Raw genomic sequence first — 26,852 nt, forward strand, 5'->3', positions numbered from 1 at the left:
GTTTCTAGCTTTACCCTGTGAGACCAAGCAGAGTTCTTCTGCCTGGAAGTCCTTCAAATAGTCTTTTCTCTGCCAGGGTAAACAGCTTTCAATTAATTACATTACTAGGTAATCCCCTCACCATCCTGTCTGCCTTCCTGTAGACTTGTAGTGTCAAATTCAACTAGAAACAGGAACCACTTAGAAAGACACATTATTAACATTATCTATGTTCCATTTTATTTTTATTTCCCAATCACATATTAATCTGATTCAGCCAGTGTATTTGATATATCTATTTAAGACATTCTCCAGACTAGAGACCCCAAATTGGACAATGTTCCCTATGTAATCTGACCAAGGAATACTAGAACAGTATTTTGACTTAATTTTGACTACTGTGCTTAATGCTTATAAATGATTAAATACCTAATGCTTCCAAAGGGGGTCATTAGCTGGTTCCGGCTTTCTATTTTGTACTGTTGATTTACATGGAGTTTACAGTTTACTAAAATTCTCAGATCTTTATGATATAAACTGCTATTTAGCCATAGCTGCCCAATCATGTATTTATAAAGTTGATTTTTTGAACCACAGTATAGGATCTAAACATCTGTGAGATATTTATCTTTATTCAATTTAATCTTATTAGAATCAGACTACTGCTTCTACCCTATCAAAATCTTTTTGGATTATGTTTCTGATGTCATCCAACATTTAGTCAGCTATTCCTTTCAGCTTTGTGATATAGGTAGCTGAGTTTGAACACTTCTTGATTTGGAGATGCTGGTCCAGGAGTCAGCAGTACAGAGGGGGCAGACTAACCTACTTTGAAGACATAAATTCCAACTTCAGGGTGAGGAATTTGAAGGGTAGCCCTAATTTGGAGACATTAGTCCTGAGCCCAGGAGAAAAGAGACAGGGGGAAGAGGAGTCCAATGTGGCTACCCTGTTAAAACTTTTCCGTTATCATTGCCTCTCACTCCCTTGGGTGTTTCCAATTAAACATGCCAAATAAAAGGGCTTACTGCTTTCATTACTGATTCATTTAATTATTCTATGAAGTCCCTTTTAGACTCAACAATAGACTTTTATATGACATGATCACTTGTAGAAAAACCAAACACTACTTTATCAATAGAAACAATGTCAAAAACCTAAAAGGGCTAAGGTAAATATTAAATACTCTCCATTTAAGAACTTAATAAGATGTAGATTTGTTTGTTTGATGGGTATTTTGCAAAAAGGAATTTCATAGTGAATAAAATAAGAAAATCAAGTACAGACAAAGCATAAAGACATCTATTTACTGGCAGCTACCACTGCATTCTTTTAAAATTCTGACCACATACATTCAAGGTTTAGTCACAAGCTAGACATATTGTTTGTTATGCTGTATTAAAATGTGAAAGCAAAATACTGTGAAAGTAAGGGAAAATATTAGGTTAAAGCATATTTAAAAATGCAGGCATTATTATCTCAAAAGAGCGAGGACCTGAGATTTATTTCTGAGAAAAATTATCAGGTGGGAAATTCAGCTATAAAAACGGCCTTGTGTTTTTCTGTAAAAAAAAAAAAAAAAAGGTCAGTGGGGCAAAAAAGCATAATCATAGTTTACTGAACGTTAAAAAAATATCTGAGAAGATAGATAGTTTGGAAGAAAAAGGAAAAATGCAAAGTAATATGTTTAATTTTTGTTTAATTGCATGTCATCTAGGGGTGGAGGGAGGGAAGGGATGAGGAGAAAATTTGAAACTCAGAATATTATGGAAATGGTAAAAATTAAAAATAAATAAATTTTTTTAAATGTGGTAAAAAGTACTCAATAAAAAATCTTTGAGGGGCGGCTAGGTGGTGCAGTGAGTAAGATCGCCAGGACCGGAGTCAGGAGGACCCAGGATCGGTTCTGGCCTCAGATACTTAATACCCACAGAAAAAAAACTGGCCGTGTAACATTGGGCAAGTTACTTAGCCCCAACTATTTAAAAAAAAAATCTTTGAAGCAGATTAAAAATTAATGGAAACAAATAACAATCCTAAAAAAAGGTGGATCAAAGAACAAAAGATAGAAATACATAAATAACTTCATTAAAGATAATGACAACAATGAAACAACACAACAAAATTTCTGGGATCCAACCAAAGCAATATTAAGGGCAAAATTTTTATCTCTAAATACTTATTTCAAAAAGAGAAAGAGCAGATCAATAAATTGGGCATGCAATTAAAAAAAAAACAACTAGAAAATGAGTAAGTTAAAAATACCAAATTAAACACCAAAATAGAAATACTAAAAATCAAAGGAGATATCAATAAAATAAAAAAATGAAGATGAAATAAAAACAATTATAAGGAGCTACTTCTCCTAACTATATGTCAATAAAACTTACAATATATGTGAAATGGATGAACACTTGCAAAAATATCAATTGCACAGATGAATAGAACAGAAAATACAATACTTAATCCATCTTAGAAAAAGAAATGAAACAAGGCATAATGAATTACTGAAGATAAAAACCTCTGTTACAGATGAATATACAAGCAAATTCTACCAAACATTTAAATAATAATTAGTTCTAATACAATATAAACTGTTTGAAAAAATAACAAGGAATCTAACCAAATTCCTTCTAGGATACAAATATGCTCTTTATAACTAAACCAGGGAGAGTCAATAAAGAGAAAGAAAACTATAAACCAATCTCCTTGATGAATTATGATGAAAAATTTTAAGTAAAATATTAGCAAGGAAATTACAGCAGCATATCACAAAGATCATATACTATGAATAGGCTGGATCTATAAAAGGAATGGAGGGATAGTTCAATTTTAGGAAAAATAAAAGCATAATTGACCATGTTAATAACAAAAACAACAAAAATAATATGATTAATTCAATAGATGTAGGAAAAGCATCAGACCAAATACAACACTCATTGCTGATAAGGACAAAAAAATACTAGAAAGCACAGGAATAAATGAAAATTTCCCTAAAATGATATGTAGTAGCTATCTAAAACCAAAAGCAGTCATTACCTGTAAAGGAGATAGATTAGAAGCCTTCAAATCAGATCTGGGATGAAGCAAAGATGTCCACTATTACCTTTGCTATGCAATATTGTACTAGAAAGGCTAGCTATAACAATAAATTAAGAGAAAGAAATTGAAGGAATAAGCACAGGTAAAAAGAAAACAAAACTATCATTTTTTACAAATGATATAATTTAGAAAACTCTAGAGGGACAGCTAAAGAAACCTTACCAAATCAGTGAACAATCTCAGTAAAATTTCAAGTCATAAAATAAACTCACACAAACCCACAAAAAACCCTGACCAGTATCATGGTTGTCAAGGCTATTTGCTACTAAGCAATAAAATAAAATTTTGAGGGGGAAAAATTATTATATCATCAAAAAACCCTGCAGGAAGAGAAATTCTATGTGAAATAATTAAAGAATGCATAAAACATCTGAGAGTCTATATAAAGAGACAGGCACCACAACCATAATCATATGACTAAAATTATAAAGCAATAGCTATTGGAAATAGATAGATAAAAATTAATGGAGAAATAGTAAGTGTCATGGCTCAGTTAAGTCAATATATAAAAAGCTTCAATAATTTTAAAAAAATCAATTTATTTGCTTAGTGACATACCAATCAAACTACTGAGGCATTACTTTATGGAGCTAGGAAAAAATTACTCTGGAGGAACAAAACATCAAAACTCTAAAGGGAAATCATGAAAAAAGGTCTAGCAATACCAGATGTCAAATTATATTATAAAGTAGTAATACCCTAGGAGTCGCCCTGGGCTCTTCACTATCTTTCATACCTTATATGAAATCTGTTGCCAAGGGCTGTCAATTCTATCCTTACAGCATTTCTCAAATATGCCTCCTCCTCACCTCTGACACTGACAACAATCTGGTGCTGGCCCTCATCACTTTATAACTGGACTATTACAATAACCTGCTGGTAGGTCTGCCTCCCTTATGTTCCTCCCCACTCTCAATCCTTCATTTGGCCACTAAAGTAATTTCCTAAAGCACAGGTCTGACCATATCAACCTTCTACTCAATAAACTCAAGGGACTCCTTCAAAGCCCTTTATAACCTACCCTGCCCCCCCTCCACCTTTCCAGTGTTCTTACATCTTATTCCCTTAACATATACTCTTCAATTCAGTGATATTGGCCTTCTAACCATTCCAACAAATGAGGTATTCCATCTCTCTAAGTTCTGGGCATTTTCATTAGCTGGCCTCCATTGCTGGAACAGTCTCCCCTGCTGAAGACTGACTTCCCTGATTTCCTTGAAGTACCAACTAAAATCACACCTTCTAGAGGAAGCTTTCCCAACCCCGCCTAATTCAAGTGTCCTTCCTTTTTTAATTACTTCCTATTTATCTTGTAGCTTGTCATGTACTTATTTGTTTACATGTTGTCTCCCCCATTGGATCGTAAGCTCCTTGTAGGTAGGCTCTACTTTTGCCTCTTTTTGTAACCCCAGAGAGTAGTACAATGCCTGGTATTTGTTAAGACCTGTGAGTTGTATCCAACACTTTGTGACCCCACTTGGAGTTTTCTTAGAAAATACACTGGAGTCGCTTGCCATTTCCTTCTCTAGCTCACCAAGGAAATCAGAGTTAAGTGACTTGCCCAGGATCACATAGCTATAAGTGTCTGAGGCTGGATTTAAACACAGGTGTTCCTAACTCTAGGCCCAGGGCTCTATCCATTTTGCCACCCAGCTGCCCATAGTAGACACTTAATAAATGTCTACTGATTGACAGATAACCACAAAAACAATGTGATATTGTTTAAAAAATATGGTGGCCAATCAATGGAACAGATGAGTTATATAATATATAGAAACAAACAAATCTAGCAGCCTAGTTAATTTTTTTCCTTCTCTAAATTCCTGCTACTGTGGTAAAGACTCACCATTTGAGGGGGGAAAAACTATTGGGAAAATTAAAAATAAGTCTGGCAGAAATTAGGTTAGACAAATAACTTATATACCATGATAAGCTCCAGAAAGATAGATAGGTGACTTAGATGTAAATCAAAATGACAAAGAAGAAATTATCTTTCAGATCTTTGGAGAAGGAAAAGGGTAGAGAGAATCATATAAGATAACATGGCCAATTCTGATTACATAAAATTAAAAACAAATTTATACAAACAAAACAAATGCAACTAAGATTAAAAGGCAAACAGTTAACTATGGGAAAAATCTTTACAAATACGTATTAAAAAACCAAATACGTTCTTATTTCTAGGAATTGATTCTAATTCCTAAGGACAGAGGTCATGCCCTAAATGATAAACAGTCTAATGATATGTATAGGCAGTTTTCACAGGAACAAATAGAACCAATCACTACCTATATAAAAAAACGCTATAATTCACTAATAGAAAAATACAAATTAAAACAACTCTGAAATTCTCTCACCACATTTCCATCAGACTGGCAAAGCTGATAAAAAAGAAAAATGACTAATGTTGCAGAGGCTGAGGGTAAAGAAGCACTGTTGATAGATGGAACTGTAAACTAGTCTAGTCATTCTGGAGAGCATTTTGGATCTATGACCAAAGTTACTCAACTGCACAAAGCTTCCGACCTAGTGATATTACTCAGTGTATGCCCAAGAGACCAAAGAAAGAGGAAAAAGACACACTTGTAAAATAATATGTATAGCCATTTTTTTATGGTGGCAAATAACTGGAAACACAGGGGATGCCAACCAAATGGATGAACAAATTATGGCATATGAATATAATGAGACAGAAGTACCATATTACATGTACTGCAATGAAATATGTGTACTATCTGCATACAGTAGGTGGTTAATAAATGCCTGCTGTACTGTATTAGATGAGGGTTAGGTAGTTAGAAAGGCCTCACAGTGGGACCTGAACTGGGATGCAGAGGATCAGTGGTATGTGCATAAACAAGAGAAAGGGTTGGGTTCCCAGGCAGTGGGAACATTCTGAACTAAGGCACAAGATTGAAGAGGTATTATGGTGACTCTAAAGTTAGAGAATATCTGTTTACCTCTTACCTCTGATGCTTACTTTCTGTAATGTTGTTATAGGAACCATCTAGTCCAACCCCCTCATTTTACATACAGGGAAACAGAGGCCCAAGATCCTAAGTTACTTACCCAAATCTAAATCTAGAGCTATAGGTTGACCTCAGTGGTCATCTTGTTCAGCCTTTTCTTTTTTTAGATGAGGAAACTGAGGCCTGGGGACTAGATGGTTCCTATAACAACATTACCTAGTCCTTTGTCACTGAATGGATGTGGCCTCAAATAAACTGAGACCTGGAAAAGACCTTAATTTAGAAAGGCCATGGTTACCTACTGCATCCTGGGCCATTGCCAGTCATCTTGACCTTTTCTTGCCCCTGGATGCCAGTGATTTTGGAGGTGAGAGTGAGGCTGATGACTTTGCCCAGCTTTGCCTCGAGTTCTCAAATTCAATTCACACCCAAGTCAAAACACCATGTGCATGATGTTATTGGTCCTCATCAAGAAGGAAGGACAAACAACAATATAGTAACATACTCTGAGGTCTCTGTACCAATAAAGTCACAGGTTCAGTTCCTAGTCCTATCCCATTCTAATTCCCTAATAATATTATATATTATTATATAATGAGGAGTTATTGTTTTGAAGAAATTAGGTGTGTGAATCACCACTTTAAAAATAAAGAAATCAGATTTTACAGTCCTAAATAAAACTAATTCTCTAACAAAACTGAAAAGGTCAAATTTAATGTATCTTGGAACATACTGTACTTATACAGAGGACTTCTAAACAAATTCTAATTCTACAACCACAGGCTTAAGGGAAGTAAGAGAAAGATCATTTTAATTAAGTAGTGTGTATATTAACATTCACCCTAGAATTAGTGATTTAAATGTTCTAATAGGTACTCCCAGTAATTATTTGACATCTTCTTGAATCAAAAGAAAACGAAAAGCAAAAACTGCTTATGGTTCCAATGGGAGTGGTAAAAATATATATGGACTTATATTTTTCTTAATAAAAAACATTACCTCTTCTTTGGGCAAGTGTCTGAATTTGGTCTGGTATTGACTTAGTTCTACATTTAAACGATAGACAATCATTTTCAAGTCATCATTTTCATCCACCAGCTCCTGGGCTTGTTGTCTTAGAGAAAGAAATTCATCCACATCAACTATAAAAAAAAAAGACATTATACACAGTCTAGAATGCTATAGGAAATAGGTTCAGATCAGTCCAAAATGTTCAAAATACCAAATCTCTTCTTCATGTTTATACAGAGCTAAAAGATGCAATATCGGTGCATGTGAAAATCACAAAGTATTTCAGCAAATTTTTCTTAGAAGACATTATATTCCATTATGAACTAAAATACATCAAATAAATATTAACTATCTGCCTCTTTTTATAATACAGTGATATTTTTAATGGATTATTGAAAGAATATGAAAAAGATTTCCACGTGGTTTTAAATTCAGAGGAAAAGAAACTAAGAAAAAGACTTTCGCAACCTGGACACCATTTTGTCACTCTATGCAGTTAACATTAGGCATTTAGAGCCTAAAACACAGACCTATCTAAATATAAAGAAAGAAATTAACTATTTTGTTAAACATTAGTAGGCTTACTTGGCAAGTTACTCTAGGAAAATTTCTATAGTAAAATAAACTACTATATAGAAAAGTACATTTTAAATGGTCTAAAAAGGCGCTAGTTTAGTTTTTCAGGTTTACTACTAATTGCTTTTTCATTTTTATCTAAAAGAATATTTCTGAATCCAAGTCAAAGAAAATATACCAGTCTTTTTGAGCCTTAGTTTCCTACAATTACATGCTATACAAATGAAGTATCTTTTTTGCTAAATCTTTCATACCTAAACATTTTAGCAGGATATATTTTTATGAGATTTACTCTGATAATTCATTTTTCTTTTTCCCTTGGCTAAACCCTTACATTTTGTGTATCTGTACAGAAATTATGGCTGGAAGAATGGTGGTACCTTCAAAAGAAATAGGAAAATTTGAGAGAGTGAAGGATTCAGTGAAAAAATAATGAGCTCTGTTTTGGACACTTCAGTTTGAGATGCCTATGGAACAACCAAGGGGACGAATCCATTTAATTCAATCACTCATTCAATATGCAGTGCCTTTATTAAATGTATATCATATAGCAATCTAGTAGAAATACAAAGATAAAAAAGTTAAATGCTGTAATCCCATTAAATTGTTTACTAGCAAGATCCTTTCAGTATTCCAGTAATTCAATGCATAATTATCTGACTTTATAGCAAATAGCCTTAAACTAAGGTTTTAACAGGAGTTCTGGGACTTGTAATTAGGCAATTAGTATCTAAAAATCAATGAAAAACCTGACCAAAAATACTATAAAGTTTCAAAGAATCACGAGAACTTGTGCTAAGGTACTTTCAGCATTAAAGAGATTAACAAGTAACCCATAAAATAAAATTGAATTATGTATGCATATTTTAGCTCTTCAAGGGCAAAGATGATCATGTTTCTTTTATATCCTTTCAAGGCCTAGTATAGCCATATTCCTATAATTCATAGAAAACTCCTACTGAAAGAACTTTACAGAAGCAACAAACATCTGAATTTGTCTACATGGAAAAGATAACTGATATTTAAGGCTTTTTTGGTCCTTAAAAAAAGCTCTTTGAAAATTTTCATGCAGTTTTCCCTCACCTTTCCTTTGAGGACTCTGATCAGATTCTTTCACACTTCCATTATCTTTTTCCATTTCTTTAAGTTTTGAATATAATTCTTTCATTTCCTGGTTAATTTCTTCAAGCTCATGGGCAAGGGTCTCATTTGTAGTGGTTAGATAAAAATTTTGTTGTTTTAATTCATCAAAGTTACGTTTACTGAATTCCGTCTCTTCTCGATGTCTTCTTATAGATACATCTATTAATTAGCAAGGAAAAAGTTTTAAAATATTAAATCTTATTCACTGATACCTTCTATGAGAGAGAAGAGAAAAATGTTTCTATTTGAAATCAACACCATACTATCACCCTACTTAAAACAATTAGAGATTTTAAAATAATCAATAAATTAGATTCTCGGATTAACAAAAGAATTCATATATACACGTGAAAGGGAAAACAAAAGAACAGCAAGATCAGTAAAATAGAAGTAAAGGTTTTTGCAACATTAACACCTCAATGTTATTTATTCCCTCCCAGTACAATTTAAAAATTAGCATCATCATTATACAGTCCAATGAACTAGGTTAGTTGCTTGATTATAGGCTTTCTGGTTTCCCATCCTATAATGCATAAGACTCAATTTACTCCCTACTGTCTCTAGGATAAAATACAAATTCTCCTGCTTGGAATTTAAAGTCCTTCACAGTCTAGCTGGAGTTCATGTCACTAGAATGCTTTCATAGTACTAACCATCATGTAGTCTATATTAAAGGCAAATGGGCTATTTGCTATTCCCTATATGAGACAATCCCTCTCCAACAATTCATGCCTTTACACAGACTATCCACCCACTTGCTTATGATACACTTCCTCCTTACTTCAACCTGTTGTAATTTCTGGCTACTTTCAGTGAATGGCTCAACTGCTACTTGCTACCTAAGGCCATCCCTCACTCTCTGAGTTTATACTTTTACCCACTTGCACACTCAACACACACCCACCTACCACCAAATTACTTCATGTTCACTTATCAGCATATATGCTGTATTCTCCCAATAGAAGGTAAGGTCCTTGAATGCAGAAACTGCTTCAATTTTACTTTTATGTCCCCAGTATCTTACAAAGTCAATGCTTAATAAATGCTTGTTGAATCAAATATAAATGAACATATAATCAACTAAACTACAATCTCCTGAAGAACAAAAATATTTTTTTTTACATATCTTTTTCATTCCTTTCTGCAGCTTATCACAGTCATGTGTACATAGGAGATGCTTAATACCTACTAAACTAAGTACAAAAGCAACAAAATATATTATTGCAAAAAAATTTAAGTAAGGGATGGGACATTTCTAAGTGTGTTTTCCATAACTCAGAGCCTCCTTTTACTTAGAAGTTTCTATGAAAGTGATCTATCACTCCAAACGATTTTCTTTCCTAATAATAAATGACTCATGAAATATCTAATCTATCCCCATTACAACAGGCTGCCCCCTTTTAGCTTTAATTTTAACAAGTCTGAGTTGTAACATGTTTTGCTTCAAACAGAATATCTATCTATCTGTTCTAGGCATATGATAAAACCTTTGATTTTATGGTTCATTGTTTTTTAGTCATGTCTGACTCTTCATGACCCCATCTGGGGTTTTCTTGACAAAGATACTGGACTGGTTTGCCATTTCCTTCTCCAGCTCATTTTACAGATGAGGAACTGAGGTAAATAAAGTTAAGTGACCTGCCCAGGGTCACTCAGCTAGTAAGTGACTGAGTATTAGGGTAGGAAGGACTAGAGTAAAAATTTACAGGAGATCCCTCAACAAGAGATAGATGCAGGAAGGAGTGCCATCTGGCAACACTGTTGCCAATTACCAAGTTTTTGTTCACAGGAGAACCTGTAGAAGCCTTCTCTAACAGAACTAACAGTGATTTGAGTCCAGCAACAGTCCATGATACTAAACTACCCGTGAGCCAAGACACCCAAACCTGGGTCAGGAAATTAGACAGAGCTTAGACCAGGAAGGTAACACATAAGATCACATCACTTTGGGAGCAATGAAAATCTGCAGACCTTCAGGCTAAGCTAGGAAAGGAGCAGGACATAAAAGGACAGAAGCTCAGACTAGACAGCCCCATTAAGAAAGAACAAAGTCCAACACTAACATAATGTCCAAATTCAAGAAGGAAGCCAGAAGAATGAGCAATCAAAAAACCAAACCTGACTATAAAGTGCCACTAAGTAACAAGGAAGCTCAAGACACAAACAAAGGAGAACAGATGACTTGAAAACACTTATAAGCAAAGCCTCAAGGAAAAATGCACCTTGGACACCATGCCAACAAGAATTCTTAAAAAAAAAATTTTTTTTATTAAAAAGCAAAAGAAAATATTACTTTAAAAACAAAGTGAAAGTACAGAAAAAATTGGTAAAAGAAGTAAGAGCTACAAAAGATATGAAAAGAGAATTAATAACTTGGTAAAAAAGGTACAAAATCTTACGGGAGAAAATAACTCGAAGATTCTGAGAAGATGGCAGAGTAGGTCAGAAAATTCTAAACTCTCAAGATTTTGCTCCACAAAAGACATAAAATAGTGCCATTCTGGGGCCGGTGTTCTTACTCGCAGTGCTACCTGGCCAGCCCAAACTAAACTATTTTTTAAAAAATGCATATAGGCAAAGGAGAAAAAAACCCAACCAAAGAGAGCTAATATGGGAATAGAGAAGACTAGGGTTCATCTTCAGAAGAGGATACTGAAGCATAAAAACCCTCTTCTACCCCAAAGAGTAATGTCAAATGGTCATGTGCCAAAAAGAATTCATAGAAGAATTTTTAAAAGACTTTAAAAACCAAATGAGAGAGACTGAGGAAAAACTAAAAACAAAACAAATAAAAAAAGAACAATCCAAGAAAAACAAGAAGATTATGAAAAGAAAGTCAACCAATTAGAAAAAGAGATCCAGAATTCTAAAGAAGAAAATGACTCCCTGAAAATCAAAATGGGGGGGAGGGGGGCAAAGACAAGATGGAGGAGTAAAAGCAGGAAATTGTCTAGGTTCCTGCTCCAAATATGTCCAATACTGGTAAAATATGATTCTAAACAAATTTTGGAGTTACAGAACCCACAAAGTGACAGAGAGAAACAAATCTCCCACTGAAGGCAGCCTGGCAGGCCAACAGGAAGGGTCTATCATACCAAGCTGGAAGTTGAGCACAGTCCTGCGTGAGAGCCACACAGTCCTAGACCTGAGGCAGCCCCAACCAGCCAGAGCAGATTTCAGGAGAGGGAATCACTAGCAGCTGTGGTGGTTTCCAGATTTCTCAACCCATAAATGGCAAAGAGAAAGTAAAAGGTCAGTGGGGAACTCTGTTGGAACTGGGTGACAGAAGAGTGCGGTCCAACCCCTGATCCCAGGGTGAGAACTGATGGAGGTGCACTGGCTGCCGCTGCTACCACCTGACTGCCTCTAGAGATCCTGGTCTGCAGATCATAGGGGGACCAAGCTACCATTCAGAGGTTAATTGCTCTTGGTATGACCTGCGTGGATCTGGATTGCGGCCTTGGGTGGTGGTCCTGGGGTGTGTGGCAGTGTGCCAGAGCTTGGGGTGTCTGTAGAGAGGGTGCCCTCCTCAGACCTCTGACAACATTTGTGGAAACCCCAGCAATTTGGGACACAGCTCTCACCACTCTGGAAACAGAGTTCTACCATGGCAAAGAGCTCAAAAGTCAAGTAATCAGATGGCAAGATGAGCAAGCACAGGAAGCGCAATCAGCCCATAGAATCCTTTTTGGGGGACTAAAAAGGATCAAAATATGGAACCAGAAGAAGTCAATGAAGTCAAAACTCCTGCATCAAAAGCTTCTAAGAAAAATATGAACTGGTTACAGGCCATGGAGGAGCTCAAGCAGGATTTTGAAAATCAAGTAAGAGAAGTGGAGGAAAAATTGGAAAGAGAAATGAGAACGATGCAAGAAAATCATGAAAAGCAAGTCAACAGCCTGCTAAAGAAGACACAAATAAATACTGAAGAAAATAACATTAAAAAATTTGACTAACTCAAATGGCAAAAGAGGCCCAAAAAAGCCAATGAGAAAAATGCCTTAAAAAGTGAAATTGCCCAGATGGAAAAAGAATGTCAAAAACTCACTGAAGAGAATAATTCCTTCAATATTAGATTAGAGCTAATGATTTTATGAGAAACCAAGATACTATAAAACAGATACAAACAAATGAAAAAAATAGAAGGCAATGTGAAATATCTCACTGGAAAAACCACTGACATGGAAAATAGATCCAGGAGAGATCATTTAAAAATTATTGGACTACTTGAAAGCCATGATCAAAAAAATAAGCCTAGAAATCATCCTTCAAAAAATTCTCAAGGAAAATTACCCTGATACTCTAGAACCAGAGGGCAAAATAGAAATTGAAAGAATTCACTGATCAACTCTTGAAAAAGATCCCAAAAAGTAAACTCCTAGGAATATCATAGCCAAATTCTGGAATTCTCAGGTCAAGGAGAAAATATTACAAGCTGTCAGGAAGAAATAATTTAAGTAGTGTGGAAACACAATCAGGATAACAAAAGATCTAGTAGCTTCTACACTAAGGGATTGAAGGACTTGGAATATGATATTCCAGAAGTCAAAGGGGCTGCTAAGATTAAAACCAAAAATCACCTACCCAGCAAACTGAGTATAATGCTTCAGGGGAAAATATTGTCATTCAATGAAATAGAGGACTTTCAAGTTATTCTTTTTTTTTTTGGCTTTTTTTTTGGAGGGCAGCAGGGGTTAAGTGACTTGCCCAAGGTCACATGGCTAGTTTTTGTGTTAAGTGTCTGAGGTCGGACTTGAACTCCTCACTCCAGGGCCGGTGCTCTATTCACTGCACCACCTAACCACCCCACTTTCGAGTATTATTGATGAAAAAAAGAGCTGAACAAAAAATCTGACTTTCAAATACAAGAAGCAAGAGAAGCATGAGAAGGTAAACAGGAAAAAGAAATCATAAGGAACTTATTAAAGTTGAACTATTTGCATTCCTAAATGGCAAAACAATAATTGTAACTCATGAGAGTTTTCTCACTATGAGAATAGTTGAAGGGATTATATATGTATATATAGGTATTCATACATATACGTATATATAGGAGGGTATATGTATGTATAAATGCATGTGAGTGTGTGTATATGTTTGTACATGTATACACAGACAGAGGGCACAGGATCAGTTGAATAGGAAGGGATGATATCTAAAAAATAAAATTAAGAGGTGAGAGAGGAATATAATGAGAAGAGAAAAGGAGAGATAGAATAGGGTAAATTATCTCATATAAAAGAGGCAAGAGAAAACTGTTACAATGGAGGGGAAGAGCAGGAAGGAGAAAGGGAATGGGTCAACCTTACTCTCATTGAATTTGGCTTAAGGAGGGAATAAGATACACACTCATTTGGGTATCTTACCCTATAGGAAAGTAGGGGGGAAGGGGAAAAGAAGGGAGATGACAGAAGGGAGGGCAGAATAGGGGAGAAATCAGTTTTAAAAACAAATTGTTTTTTACATGCAACTGGGAAATAAGGTATACAGGCACTGGGACACAGAAATCCATCTTGCCCTACTAGAAAGTTAAAGGGGGAATGGGGGAGGATATAAGAGAGAGCAGATTGGGGGAAGGGGTACTCAGTAGGCTCTCTATCTTGGGGTAGGGGTAGGGGAAAGACGAGGAGAATTGTAACTCAAAATCTTGTGGACATGAATGTTGAAAACGAAAAATAAATTTGAAAAAATAAAATGTGAATGTTCCAAATAAAAAAAACAAAGATTGTGATGGAAAGACTTACATGAACTGATGCAAAGTGAAATGAGACAACCAGGAGAGAACACTGTATACAGCAATAACAACATTGTAAAAATGATCAACTATGAAAGATTTAGCTACTCTAATCAATACAGTAGTCCAAGACAATTCCAAAGATCTCATGAAGAAAATGCTATCTGCATCCAGAGAGAGAACTGACAAATTCTGAGTGAAGATTGAAGCATAATTTTTTCTGACTTTATTTTTCTTCCTTTTTTTCAACATGGCTAATGTGGAACTGCTTTACATGACTTCACATGTATGAATGATTTCATATTGCTTGCCCTTTCCAATGGGTAGGGAAGGGGCTGGAGAAAAGGAAAGAACTGAATTCATAATTTTTAAAAGCGAATGTTAAAGTATAATTATTTTTTAAAAGATGGGTGAAAAAAGGAAGAATAAGATGGAAGGAAATACACAGCATTCATAACTGCGAATGTAAGTAGGATAAATTTACTAATAAAATACAAACCTGAATAAAACAACATGTTGTTTACAAGAAACAAACTTAAAACAAAAAGATAAATATAGAGTTAAAACAAGGGACTGAAGCAGAATCTATTATCATTTAACTGACATAAAAGTAGGCAGGTATAACTACTCAAAGCAAAAACCAAAATAGAGCTAATTGAAAATAGGTTAACAGTTAAACTACATTTTAATAAAAGGTACTATAGACAAGGAATTAATAGCAATACTTAATATATATGCACTAAATACAGCATCCAAATTCTAAAAGAAAAAGTTAGATGAGTTATGGGAAGAGAGAACAAAATTATACTTGTGAGGGACCTCAATTTGCAGCTCTCAGAACCCCATAAATTTAAGTATTAAATAAAAAGGAAATAAATTAAGGATGTTAATAGAATTTTAGATTTGAGAAACCTTTGGAGAATACCAAATGGGGATAGAAAGGAATATGTCTCTATTTCTCAGCCAAGTATGGCAACTTTACATAAATTTTATGTATAGAACTGAATACCTCACAAAAAAATCCAGAAAAACAAAAATATTAAATGCAATGAAATAAAAGCAATTATTAGAAAATATTTTGCCATACTATATGACAATAAACTGCCCATGTATAAGTGAATATACAAAAAACATTAATTGCCTAGATTGAAAGAATGAGAAATAGAAAACATAAATAACCCAATCTTAGAAAAAAAAATTGAACAAGCCACGAATGTAATCTCAAAGAAAAAACCCTAGGACCAAATGGATTTTACAAGCAATTTCTACCAAATATTTAAAAAAAATTTCTAATACTACATAAAGTGTTTGAAAAACAAATAGGTAAAGAATAACTCCTACCCTAATTCTTTCTGTGTCACAAATATGGTCTTGATATCTAAACCATGGAGATTTGATAAAAAGAAAGAAAACTATAAACTAATTTCCCTAATGAATGGTAATGCAAACATTTAAATAAAATATTAACAAGGAGATTACATCTATAGATCAAAGAGGTCATAATACACTATGAATATGATGGATTTATACTGTGACTTTTTTTTGCCTTTTTTTGGAGGGGGAAGGGCAGGAGAATTGGGGTTAAGTGACTTGTGCAAGGTAGCTTGGCTAGTAAATGTTAATTAAGTGTCTGAGGCCGGATTTGAACACAGGTCCTCCTGACTCCAGGGCCGGTGCTCTATTGACTTGCCACATAAACGCCCTTATATACCATGAATATTAATCAGGCTGGTTTAATATCAGGAAAATTATCAGCATAATTGACCATATTAATAGCATAAATAACAAAAAATCATCAAAAGATGCAGAAAAGGCTTTTAAAAAACATTTCACCTACTCCTATTTTTAAAAACAATAAAAAAACAGAATAAATGGAATTCTCCTTAAAAGAAGTAGTACCAGAGGAGTAGAAACAGGACGTCTGTGTGGCTCTGGCTGTCACCTCGTCCAATTCATGAAAAAGGTGACTGAAGAAACTCTGGAGCTACAGAACCCATAAAATAACAGAGAAGCCAACATCCTACTGAGGACAGCCCAAGGGCCAGCAGCAAGTGACCAGCGCAGCGCTCGGGAGCCAACTAGGCCCTGCGCAAGCCGGAGGTTTTAGCCCCAGGGCAGGCCTGACAAGCTGCTGGCTGGAGGGACTTCAGATCACAAGCACCTGTGGCATTTTCCAGAATTATCAACACATAGATGCTAGGGACACAGTGAGAGGTCAGTGCAGTGTGGACTTTGGTTTCCAGTAGTTGGGAGTTCGGTTGGCCTCTGACCCCCAGGGTGAGAAGCCGCTGAGGAGCTGCCATGTGGTGGCTTTAGCTTCTGGTCTGCAATTTGTAGGGGGACCAAGCAAAAAGTCTAAGAGGTAATCACTCTTGCTTTAACATGCTTGGATATGGATTGCAGTCTAGGGTGGAGGTCCTGAGTTGTGCGACTAGCTTGCCAGAGCGTGTGGAGGCTTCAGAAAGGGCACCCAACTAATAGGTCCAGCAGCTGAGAAAACCCCAGCATTTGGGACAAAGCTCCCCTGTCTAGTGGCAGAGTCCTACTGTGGCAAAAACCCCAAAAGTCAAGTAATTGAGAGACAACATGAGCAAGCAAAGGAAGCAAAGTAAACAGAGCAACACAACTTTACACTCCTATTTTGGGGACAAAAAGGATCAAAGCATGGAGCAGGAGGAAGACAGTGAAGTCAGAACACCTGCACCAAAAGCTTCCAAGAAAAATACAAGCTGGTTACAGGCCACAGAGGACCTTAAGAAGGATTCTGAAAATCAAGTAAGAGAAGTGGAGGAAAAATTGGGAAAAGAAATGAAAATGATACAAGAAAATTATGAAATGAGAGTCAACAACCTGCCTGAAGAAAATAATACCTTAAAAAATAGACTAACTCAAATGGCAAAAGAGGCTCAAAAAGGCAATGAGGAGAAGAATGCCTTAAAAAGCCTAATTTGCCAGATGAAAAAAGAATCTCAAAAGCTCACTGAAGAGAATTATTCCTTCAGAATTAGAGTGGAGCAAATGGAAGCTAGTGACTTCATGAGAAATCAAGATACTATTAAACATTTCCAAACAAATGAAAAAAAAAAGAAGGCAATGTGAAATATCTCACTGGGAAAACAATGACCTGGAAAATAGATCCAGGAGAGATCATTGAAAAATTATTGGACTACGTGAAAGCCATGATCAAAAAAAGAACGCAGAAATCATCCTTCAAGAAATTCTCAAAGAAAATTGCCCTGATGTTTTAGAACCAGAAGGCAAAATAGAGATTGAAAGAATCCAATGATCACCTCCTGAAAAAGATCCCAAAAAGAAAACTCCATAACCAGTTAAGTGTCTGAGGTCTGATTTGAACTGAGGAAGAGGAATTGTCTTCCTGACTGCAGGTCCAGCACTCTATTCACTGCACCACATAGTTACCCTTAAAATAAATACAGACAGTATAAAATACTTCAGTCTATCTTTCAAGACACATAGAGGAACTATTCGAACACAATTACAAAGCACTCTTCCCATAAATCCTAAATAAGTTGAGAAATTTTAATTGCTGGTGGTTAGGCTTACTCAATACACTAAAAATGACAATACTACCTAAATTAATTTAACTTATTCAGTGCCATACAAATCCTATTACAAAGGGATTATTTTACAAAGCAAGAAAAAACAACAAAATTCATCTAGAGGAAGAAAATGTAAAGAATATCAAGGGGAAAAAAAAAGGGAAGGAATGTGTCCTGGAAGTACTAGATCTGAAACTATATTAGAAAGTCATAATAATCAAAACACCTTGATACTGGGTGAAAAAGAGGCCAATCAGTAGAAGGGATTAGGTACACAATATACAAAAGCAAAAGAGCATAGTAACCTAGTGTTTGATAACCCTAAATATCATAATTATTGGGGTACAAACTCACTATTCAAGAAAAACCACTGGGAAAACTTAGAAAAGTCTGGCAGCAAATAATTATAGAGCAACATTAAAGGGAGCCAAAACATCTGATGCAGGAATCAGGCTGGTCCTAGATAAGTTAGCTCCAGGTTTTCCAGTGATGCAACCAGTCCAAACTGTCTAGTCCTGGTTTTCCCATGAGAAGTGGTTGTAAATCAGAGCCTGCCTGATCCTGAGATAGAGGGCTCTGCCCTGGTTCTGGGATTCTAGCCAGAAGATGTTTGCTGCCTTTCATGATTATTTACATTTTTAGATACTATTCTTTGGGTATTGGAAGGACATTGATAACTGTCAAGGTGTACTTGACATTACTGTCTGGCATCTTGAAACTGAACAAAGCAGAATTACAAAACTTAGTGACCTATAATTACCTTCTTTGTTCTATTACTCTATAAAAACCTTGCTTATGGTATCAATAAATAGATTGCATTGATGAATCTCGCCTGGCCTACGATTATCAAGTCACACTTTCATGATAGTGAGCATCATTCTAGAGCTGGCACAAGAATCCACTTAGTGTTAACCCTACACAATATTTCATACAGTATACCAAGACAAGCTCGAAATGGGTACATAATTTAAGACAAAAAAAGTCATAAGCAAATTAGTTAAACATGGAAAAAATTGCCTGAGAGATCTGAGAGGAAAGAGGAAACATTCATGACAAAAGAAGAGGTAGAGAAATTCATAGGAGGAAAAGTGGATAATTTCAATTATATAACATTAAACTGTTTGCACAAACAATATCAACATCACTAAAATTAGAAAAAAGCAAGAAACTAGGAAAAATTCTTTACAGTCATTTTCTCTGATAAAGGTTTCTTTTCTCAAATACATACAGAATTGAGGCAAATTTATAAGAACCATTTCCCAAATGGTATTTGGTCAAAGATTATCAAAAGGTAATTTTGAGAAAAAATTCGAGCTATCAATTGCCATATGAAAAAATGCTCTAAAGCAGAGATGTGAAACTCAAAACTTATAGCCAAAAAACTCTGTTAACCAGATAAAAATATAATTGAGAAATGTTTAACAAAATAAATAAAAATACAGTACAACATAGGTAATATTAATTTGATGTTTTCCAAGTCAATATGTAGCAGGAGGGATCTGTTTCTATTTAAGTCATACACCACTGTTCTAAAGTATAATTAATAAGAGAAATTCCAATTAAAACAACTATGCAGCACCACCATTAAATTTCCTAGAATGACAGAAAAAAGAAAATGACAAATGCTGGACTCAATGTGGGAAAACACATACCTTTATGCACTACTGGTAGAACTATACAGTAGTCTAACCACTCTAAAGAGAAATTTGGAACTATGCCCCAAAGCTATTAAGTTGACCCAGCAATAGAACTACTAATTTTATGAACCAAAGAGATTAAAAAAAAAAAAAGAAATTTATGGCATTATAAATCAGAAACTAAAATTAATAAATAAAATGTAATATGTTTAGTGTAAATTTCCAAATTATGGTTTAAAGATTTTTGTAACATTTTAGTGGATTTGTGGAGGTTTGACTAGAATATGATTGAGAAATAAGATGAGGTAAACTTAGGAAAATAGGGTAGAAAAAAAGGGGTATCAGAGTATAAAATGAAAGGTTAGTTTTCAAGTTGGTAGGTGTTAATCAAAGTTCACTATAGGGATATAAAATGAAAGGAAGAAAAAATTTAAGCAAGTAGAGATGAATAGAGAAGAGGTGGAAAGCTAAAGAAAATTTGAGTCTGTTTGCACTAATATTGTGAATGGAAAGCTTGAAAGTAAAGGATCTGGTGTTTTGGAAAGATATTTGATAAAGGTTTGATTCCAATGAGATAAAAAGGATTTGAGAACCTTTTATACAAATGCCTATTAGCAATTTCAGACAAAGAGTATTCTGTCCCTGAAGGACCATTCTTAGGGTGTATCACAATTCTTAGAATCTTGTAAGCCTGCCATGTGAAGCCCTTCCCTATCCTTCCCCATTGGGCTTCCTGGAGTTAAAACTGAAAAGCAAAGTAGGCACCTCAAGAAAATGTAAGGTGTGTATTTTATCCTCCTTCTTAAAGTATCTGGTTGGGGTTAGGTTAAGAACACAAAGGAAATGATATGGCTCAAAGAGCAATTTTAAAGGAACCCCACCCCCCCAAAAAAGTTATGGGGACGTGAGAGTACCACCACAAATTTTTTTGAACATGAACTAATTGCAAACGATGGGCTTTGAAATTTGAGGTGCTGGCCAGCTAATGGCCCTTGAAAAACTGAGATTATGAATATTGTCCTTGGTGATTTATAAATCCTGATTTAATTTGGTTGAAGTATATCCTGAAACTAAATCAAAATGTGGTCTCATTTAAAATTTTCATTTTAGGAGAATTGTGGTAAATCTGAACTTAACACAAAATACATTTGCTATCTGGTGTTAAGGCAATATGCTGGGAAAATACATGGATTAGGAAAACCTGAGTTCAAATGTAGTCTCAGAAATGAATTAGCTGTATGACCTTAAGCAAGATATTTCATTTCTGTTTACACAGTTTCCTAATTTGTAAAGGGGATAATAGCAGCACCCACATCCCAGGGCTGTTGTGAAGATCAAATGACACAATAACTGTAAAGTGCTTAAAACAGTACCTGGCACATAGTAAGCATTATTATATAAATATTAGTAAGTGTAAGTACTTTATATTGGTCTTGAAGGCAATTGGTATAGAATGCCAAAAGAAAAAGAATGAATGATTCTCTATGTAACAAAATTTGGAAATGCATTTGACTGAATTGATGTCATCTGACTGGTGATAAATTTTGTTTCATGTTGTTTCACGCTTTAAATATATGATATTGTATATGTTATTGTTTTTCTAAAAAAGTTTTTTCTTATATTGTGAACTTTGGGAAACCACTGTATCAGAAATGCTGTTAGACAAGTAACTTCTCCATTTCCAATAAGATCGGGGTTAAAACAAAGATTTTCCTTATCACCACTATTGTTCAATATTGTACTAAAAATGTTAGTTTTAGCAATGAGAGAAGAAAAATAAAATGAAGGAATTAGAATAGGTAAAGAAGAAACAAAGCTGTCACTCTTTGCAGTATAATGGTATACTTTAGAAAATCAAGGAAAAAACTACTTGAAATAATAAAAAAATTAGCAAGTTTCAGGATATAAAATACATCCACATAAATCACTAGCATTTCTATATATTATTAACAAAGTCCAACAATAAAGCATACAAAGAGAAATTCCACTTAAAGTTACCGTAGATATTATAAAATATTTGGGAGCCATACCTGCCAGACCAAACTCAGGAACTATATGAACACGATTACAAAACATTTTTCACACAAATGAAAACATCTAAATACTTGGAAAAATATCAGTTGCTCATGGGTAGGCCTGGATAATATAATAAAAATGACAATTCTACCTAAATTAATTTACATATTCAGTGACATACCAAACTACCAAAAAATTTTTTTTCAGAGTTAGAAAAAATAATAAAATTCATCTGGAAGAATAAAAGGCCCAGAATATCAAGAGAATTAATGAAAAGAAATGTAAGGGGAGGTGGCCTAGCTATACCAGATCTTAAATTGTATATAAAGCAGCAATCATCAAAACTACTTGGTACTGGCTAAGAAATAGACTGATGGATAAGTGGAATAGGTTAGGTACACAAGACACTATAGTAAACTAATGTTTGATAAATCCAAAGACTCTAGCTTCTGGAATAAAAACTCACTATTTAACAAAAACTGTTGGGAAAACTGGAAAACAGTAAGACAGAAACTAGGCAAAGACAAACATCTCATACCATATACCAAGATAAAGTCAAAATGGGTCCATGATTTAGATATTAAGGCTATAAGCAAACTAGGAAAGGCACGAAATAACTTTACCTGTCAGATTTATGGAGAAAAGAAGAATTTATGACCAAACAAGATAGAGAACATCATGAAATGCAAAATGGATGATTTTGATTACATTAAATTGAAAAGGTTTTGCACAAATTAGGCCAAATACAACCAAGATTAGAAAAGAAGCAGAAAGCTGGGAAACAATTTTTAAAGCCAGTATCTCTGATAAAGGTCTCATTTCTAAAATATATAAAGAACTGAGTCAAATTTATAAGAATATAAGTCATTCCCCAAATGATGAATGGTCAAAGGATATCAACAGGCAGTTTTCAGAGGAAGAAATTTAAGCTACCTACAGTCACATGAAAAAATGCCCTAAATTACTATTCATAAGAGAAAATGCAAATCAAAACAACTCTGAGGTACCACATCATACCTATCAGATTGGCTAACATGACAAAACAGGAAAATAATAAATATTGGAGAAAGTGTGGGAAAATTGGAACACTAATGCATTGTTGGTAGAGTTGTGAACTGATCCGACCATTCTGGAGAGCAATTTGGAACTATGCCCAAAGGGCTATAAAACTGTGCACATATATGCTTTGATGCAGCAATATCACTTCTAGGTCTGTATCCCAAAGAGATCATAAAAATGGAAAAAGGACTCACATGTATGAAAATATTTATAACAGTCCTTTTTATGGCGGCAAAATATTGGAAATTGAGGGGATATCCATCAGTTGGGGAATGGCTGAACAAGTTGTGGTACATAAATGTAAGGGAATACTATGGTGCTATAAGAAATGATGAGCAGGTGAACTTCAGAAAAACCTGGAAAGACTTATTTATATGAACTGATTGATGCTGAGTGAGGGAAGCAGAACCTGGAGAACATTGCACAGAGTAACAACCACACTGTGCAATGATTAACTATGACAGATTTAGCTCTTCTCAGCAATGCAAGGATCAAAGACAAGTCCAAAAGACTCATGATAGAAAATGCTACCCACATACAGAGAAAGAACTATGGAGTCTGAATGCTTATGGAAGCATAATATTTGCTTGCTCTTTATTTTGTTCTGTTTTGTTTCCTCTTTCTTCTGGTTCCTCCCACTAGTCCTAATTCTTCTTTACAACATAACTAATGTGAATGTGTTTAATGTGAATATAGAACCTATATCAGACTGTGTGCCATCTTGAGGAGAGAGAAAAGAAAGAAGAAAAAGAAAATTTAAAACTCAAAATCTTTTGGAAGTGAATTTTGAAAACTAAAAATAAATAAATTTTTAAAAATAAAATAAGATGTAGCAAAAAAAAAGAAAAGTAACTTTTCTTTAATATGGATGCTGTTAGATTGTGAATTGCGCTACTAAAAGAATGTGGTCAAAAATGTTTGAAAACTGTTAAATATTTAAAGGAATATATTTTGTTCTAAAATGGATAGATTAGGGGCGGCCAGGGGGCTCAGCGAGTAAGAGCACCGGCTCCAGTGTTAATAAAATGTAATGGTTATATTTTTGAACCAATGTAGTAACTACAGTAGACCTTCGATTCAAAGATTTCATTTTTCCTTGGGGGTTAATAAGCAGACTGAATATGTTAGTTCAGAAATTTGCTAGTTTGAATTTTATGGGATTTTAAATCGACAACCATGTATTCATTGTATGTGTGAAATTCCAGAATGTGATTATTCTTAATTTTAAATCACTGCAAGTAATCAACTATCTCTTCTCCCTTTCAAATTCCTAAAAAATGCTGTCTGTACCATATGCTGCCACAACCTCTCCTCTCACTAACTGCTTTTAAAACATCACTCAAGTGAAACTTCTCTTCCCATAATTGCCAATGGTCACTTAATTGCTAACAGTTTTTTTTCTCATTCATCATTCTTTTAATTATTTTTCCAATCAGTAAAAATTCACCTTCTTTCCCTCCCTACCCCTGTTACAAACATGTTTACTCAAGCTAAAATATCTGCACTGTCCATGTCTAAAAATACATATATGTCTCATTCTAAAAGTTGAGTCCCACACCTCATTACCAGAAAGCAGGTAGCATGTTTAATAACTGGTCCTCTGGAATTATTGTTAGCTATCATGATGTTCAGAATTTTTAATTTTCAAGTTGTCCATACCATATTGCTATATATAAATTGTTCCCCTGATTCTATTCACTTCAATCTGCATCAGTTCATACAAGCTTTCTCAGGTTTCTCTCTCCCTTTCATCACTTCTTATAGCACAATGGTATTCCATAACATTTATATATGCCAAAGCTTGTTTAGCCCATCCAAAATTAATGGAAATCCCCTCAAATTCCCATTCTTTGACACCTCATAAGGAACTAATTTTATTATCCTCTAAGGAAGAATAACTTAGTTATAAGCTTGTTTTGCTTAGTATTAAACTCTACTTTAAACTAGGCCTATACAACCTGTGGTCCAGAGGAAAACATGTTTTCCTCTACATTTTTCATGGGGCACCTGAAATCCTTTGGTGGGCCATAAGCATTCCATGGGCTAAAGCTTGGGCAGGCCTGCTTTAAGCTATGTGCCTAATTTCTTCCCCCTCACATTTTCCTCCCAAGTGCCTACTGAGTGAAATATATTTCTGTACCCAACTGTGTTTCCTCCCTTTCACCAGTTCAGATGATAGTCAAATTGGGTCAGCTGGTTCATCAATTCCCTCCTCCTTGTTCATATGGATGTCTACTTGTGTACCTTATTATGTAAGATAGTTCCTAACCTTCCTTTCCCCGCCCCACCTAGGGTATTCATTTTTCCCTCTTTCCATTTTTCTCTTAAGATCATCAAAGCATAACAGAACCACCCCAAGTCTTGTCTAATTAGACTCTATGACCCCTGATGACAACCAGAATCAAAGGGGACATTTGTATCACCTCCGTAGATTTGAATGTAAGCAGTTTATCCTTGTTTAGTTCTTATTGTTCCTTCATATTTACCTTTTCATGTTTTTTTTTTGTTTTGCTTTGTTTTTTGCCTTTTGGAGGGCAACTGGGGTTAAGTAACTTGCCCAAGGTTACACTGCTAGTTTTTTTGTGTGTGTTAAGTGTCTGAGGCCGGAACCAAATTCGGGTCCTCCCGACTCTGGGGCTGGGGCTTTACTCACTGTACCACCTAGCCACCCCACCTTTTCATGTTTCTTATAACTCCTATGATTAAACTTTAAAGTTTCTATGCAGCTCTGATCTTTCTGTCAGGAATGCTTAAAAGTTCTCTAATTCATTAAAGATCCATTTTCCCCTGTAGGATCATACTCCGTTTTGTGGGTAAGTTATTCTTGATTGTAAATCTATATCCTTAGACTTCTGTAATACTGTATTCTGAGCTCTCCACTATTTCATAGTAATAGCTACTAAACAGTGTATGATTCTGGTTGTGGTCCATTGGTATTTGAATTCTTTTTTTTCTGGCTATTTGCAATATCTTTTCTTTGACCTGAAAGTTCTGGATTTTGGCCATAATATTCCTGGGAGTTTTCATTTTGTGGTTTTTTTCTCAAGATGTTAGTGGTAGATTCTTTTTATTTCCAGTTTTTTCTCTGGTTCTAAGAGCTCTGGGCAGTTTTCTTCTAAGAGTTCTTACAATTTGATGACTAGACACTTTTTTTTTGGACATGGCTTTCAGACAGTACAATGATTTTTAAATTTTTTCTCCTAAATTTGTTTCCTGTCTCAGTTGTTTTTGCTCTGAAATAGCTTGCCTCTTCTTTATTTTTTTTTAGCCTCTTGACTTTGTTTAAATATGTCTTATTATGAAATCATTGACTTCTATTTGCTTTATACTGATTTTTAGGGAATTTGATGCTTAGACTAGATTTTTGTACCTATTATACCAAGCTATTAATTTCCAATTCTTTATCTATAGCTCTCATTTCCCCCACACATTTTTTCTTCAAGTGCTCTAATTTCATCCATAAAAAATTTTTTTTAACTCTTATTTCTTCTTTTTCAGGAATTCTAGTTGAATTTGTGCCTAACCCACATTTTTCTTTAAGGCTTTGCTTACAGATTTTCAGAGTCATTCCCTTCTAAGTTTATAAAAGTCTTGGTGAGAGTCTTCTTTTGTTTGCTCATTCTTCTACTCTACTTTCTGACTTCAGAATTAATATTAGGGCTAGGCTCTAGGCATTTCTGGAGGCTCAAGGTCTGGGCTGGTTCTACTGCTGCTTTCTTGGTGTATTAAGTGTTACATTACACCATATTCTCAAGGACAGCTCAGGCTGGGTACTTCCAAGCTTTTACTTCTCCCAAAGTGATCTATTCAAAGCAAAGTCTAATTAGTGCCCCCACTATGAGTTTCAAATATGAGACTAAATCACAGTAGATTACTACCAGACTTAGTGACTATCTGCTGAATGAAAAGCTCTACTGGCTCATAGCAATATAAATGTAAGCTTCACTTTGGTCTACAATTCTTAACCTGTTTATTCTTTTGTAGGATTCACATGGGGCTAGAAGCTAGAACTGCGAGCCCACACTACTCTTGGGCAGTAAGCCACATCACTGTTGCTGGTTTTGGA

At 34.9% G+C, this 26,852-nt stretch overlaps 1 protein-coding gene and 1 long non-coding RNA gene across 6 annotated transcripts in view; both read right to left on the reverse strand.

The window, feature by feature from the left end:
- The window catches only part of CEP89 (centrosomal protein 89), a 161,866-nt gene that overhangs the window by 101,490 nt on the left and 33,524 nt on the right, over positions 1–26,852 (reverse strand). For all 5 annotated transcript variants that reach the window (XM_069082621.1, XM_069082620.1, XM_069082619.1 and 2 more), the window contains 2 exons: positions 8,721–8,939; positions 7,050–7,192 (listed from right to left, as the gene is read on the reverse strand). In XM_069082621.1, coding sequence (XP_068938722.1) covers positions 7,050–7,192; positions 8,721–8,939 — 362 coding nt within the window. The remainder of the gene's footprint in view (positions 1–7,049; positions 7,193–8,720; positions 8,940–26,852) is intronic.
- LOC138157131 (uncharacterized) lies at positions 1,273–7,042 on the reverse strand. Its single transcript, XR_011167307.1, has 2 exons — positions 3,019–7,042; positions 1,273–1,541 (listed from the first exon to the last, which is right to left on the reverse strand). It is a non-coding gene; the product is annotated as an uncharacterized lncRNA (long non-coding RNA).

Source organism: Petaurus breviceps, unplaced genomic scaffold, assembly GCF_028583685.1.
Source record: "Petaurus breviceps papuanus isolate PSGF00001 unplaced genomic scaffold, PetGlider_PUasm1.0 171, whole genome shotgun sequence".
Taxonomy (NCBI): Eukaryota; Metazoa; Chordata; class Mammalia; order Diprotodontia; family Petauridae; genus Petaurus; species Petaurus breviceps.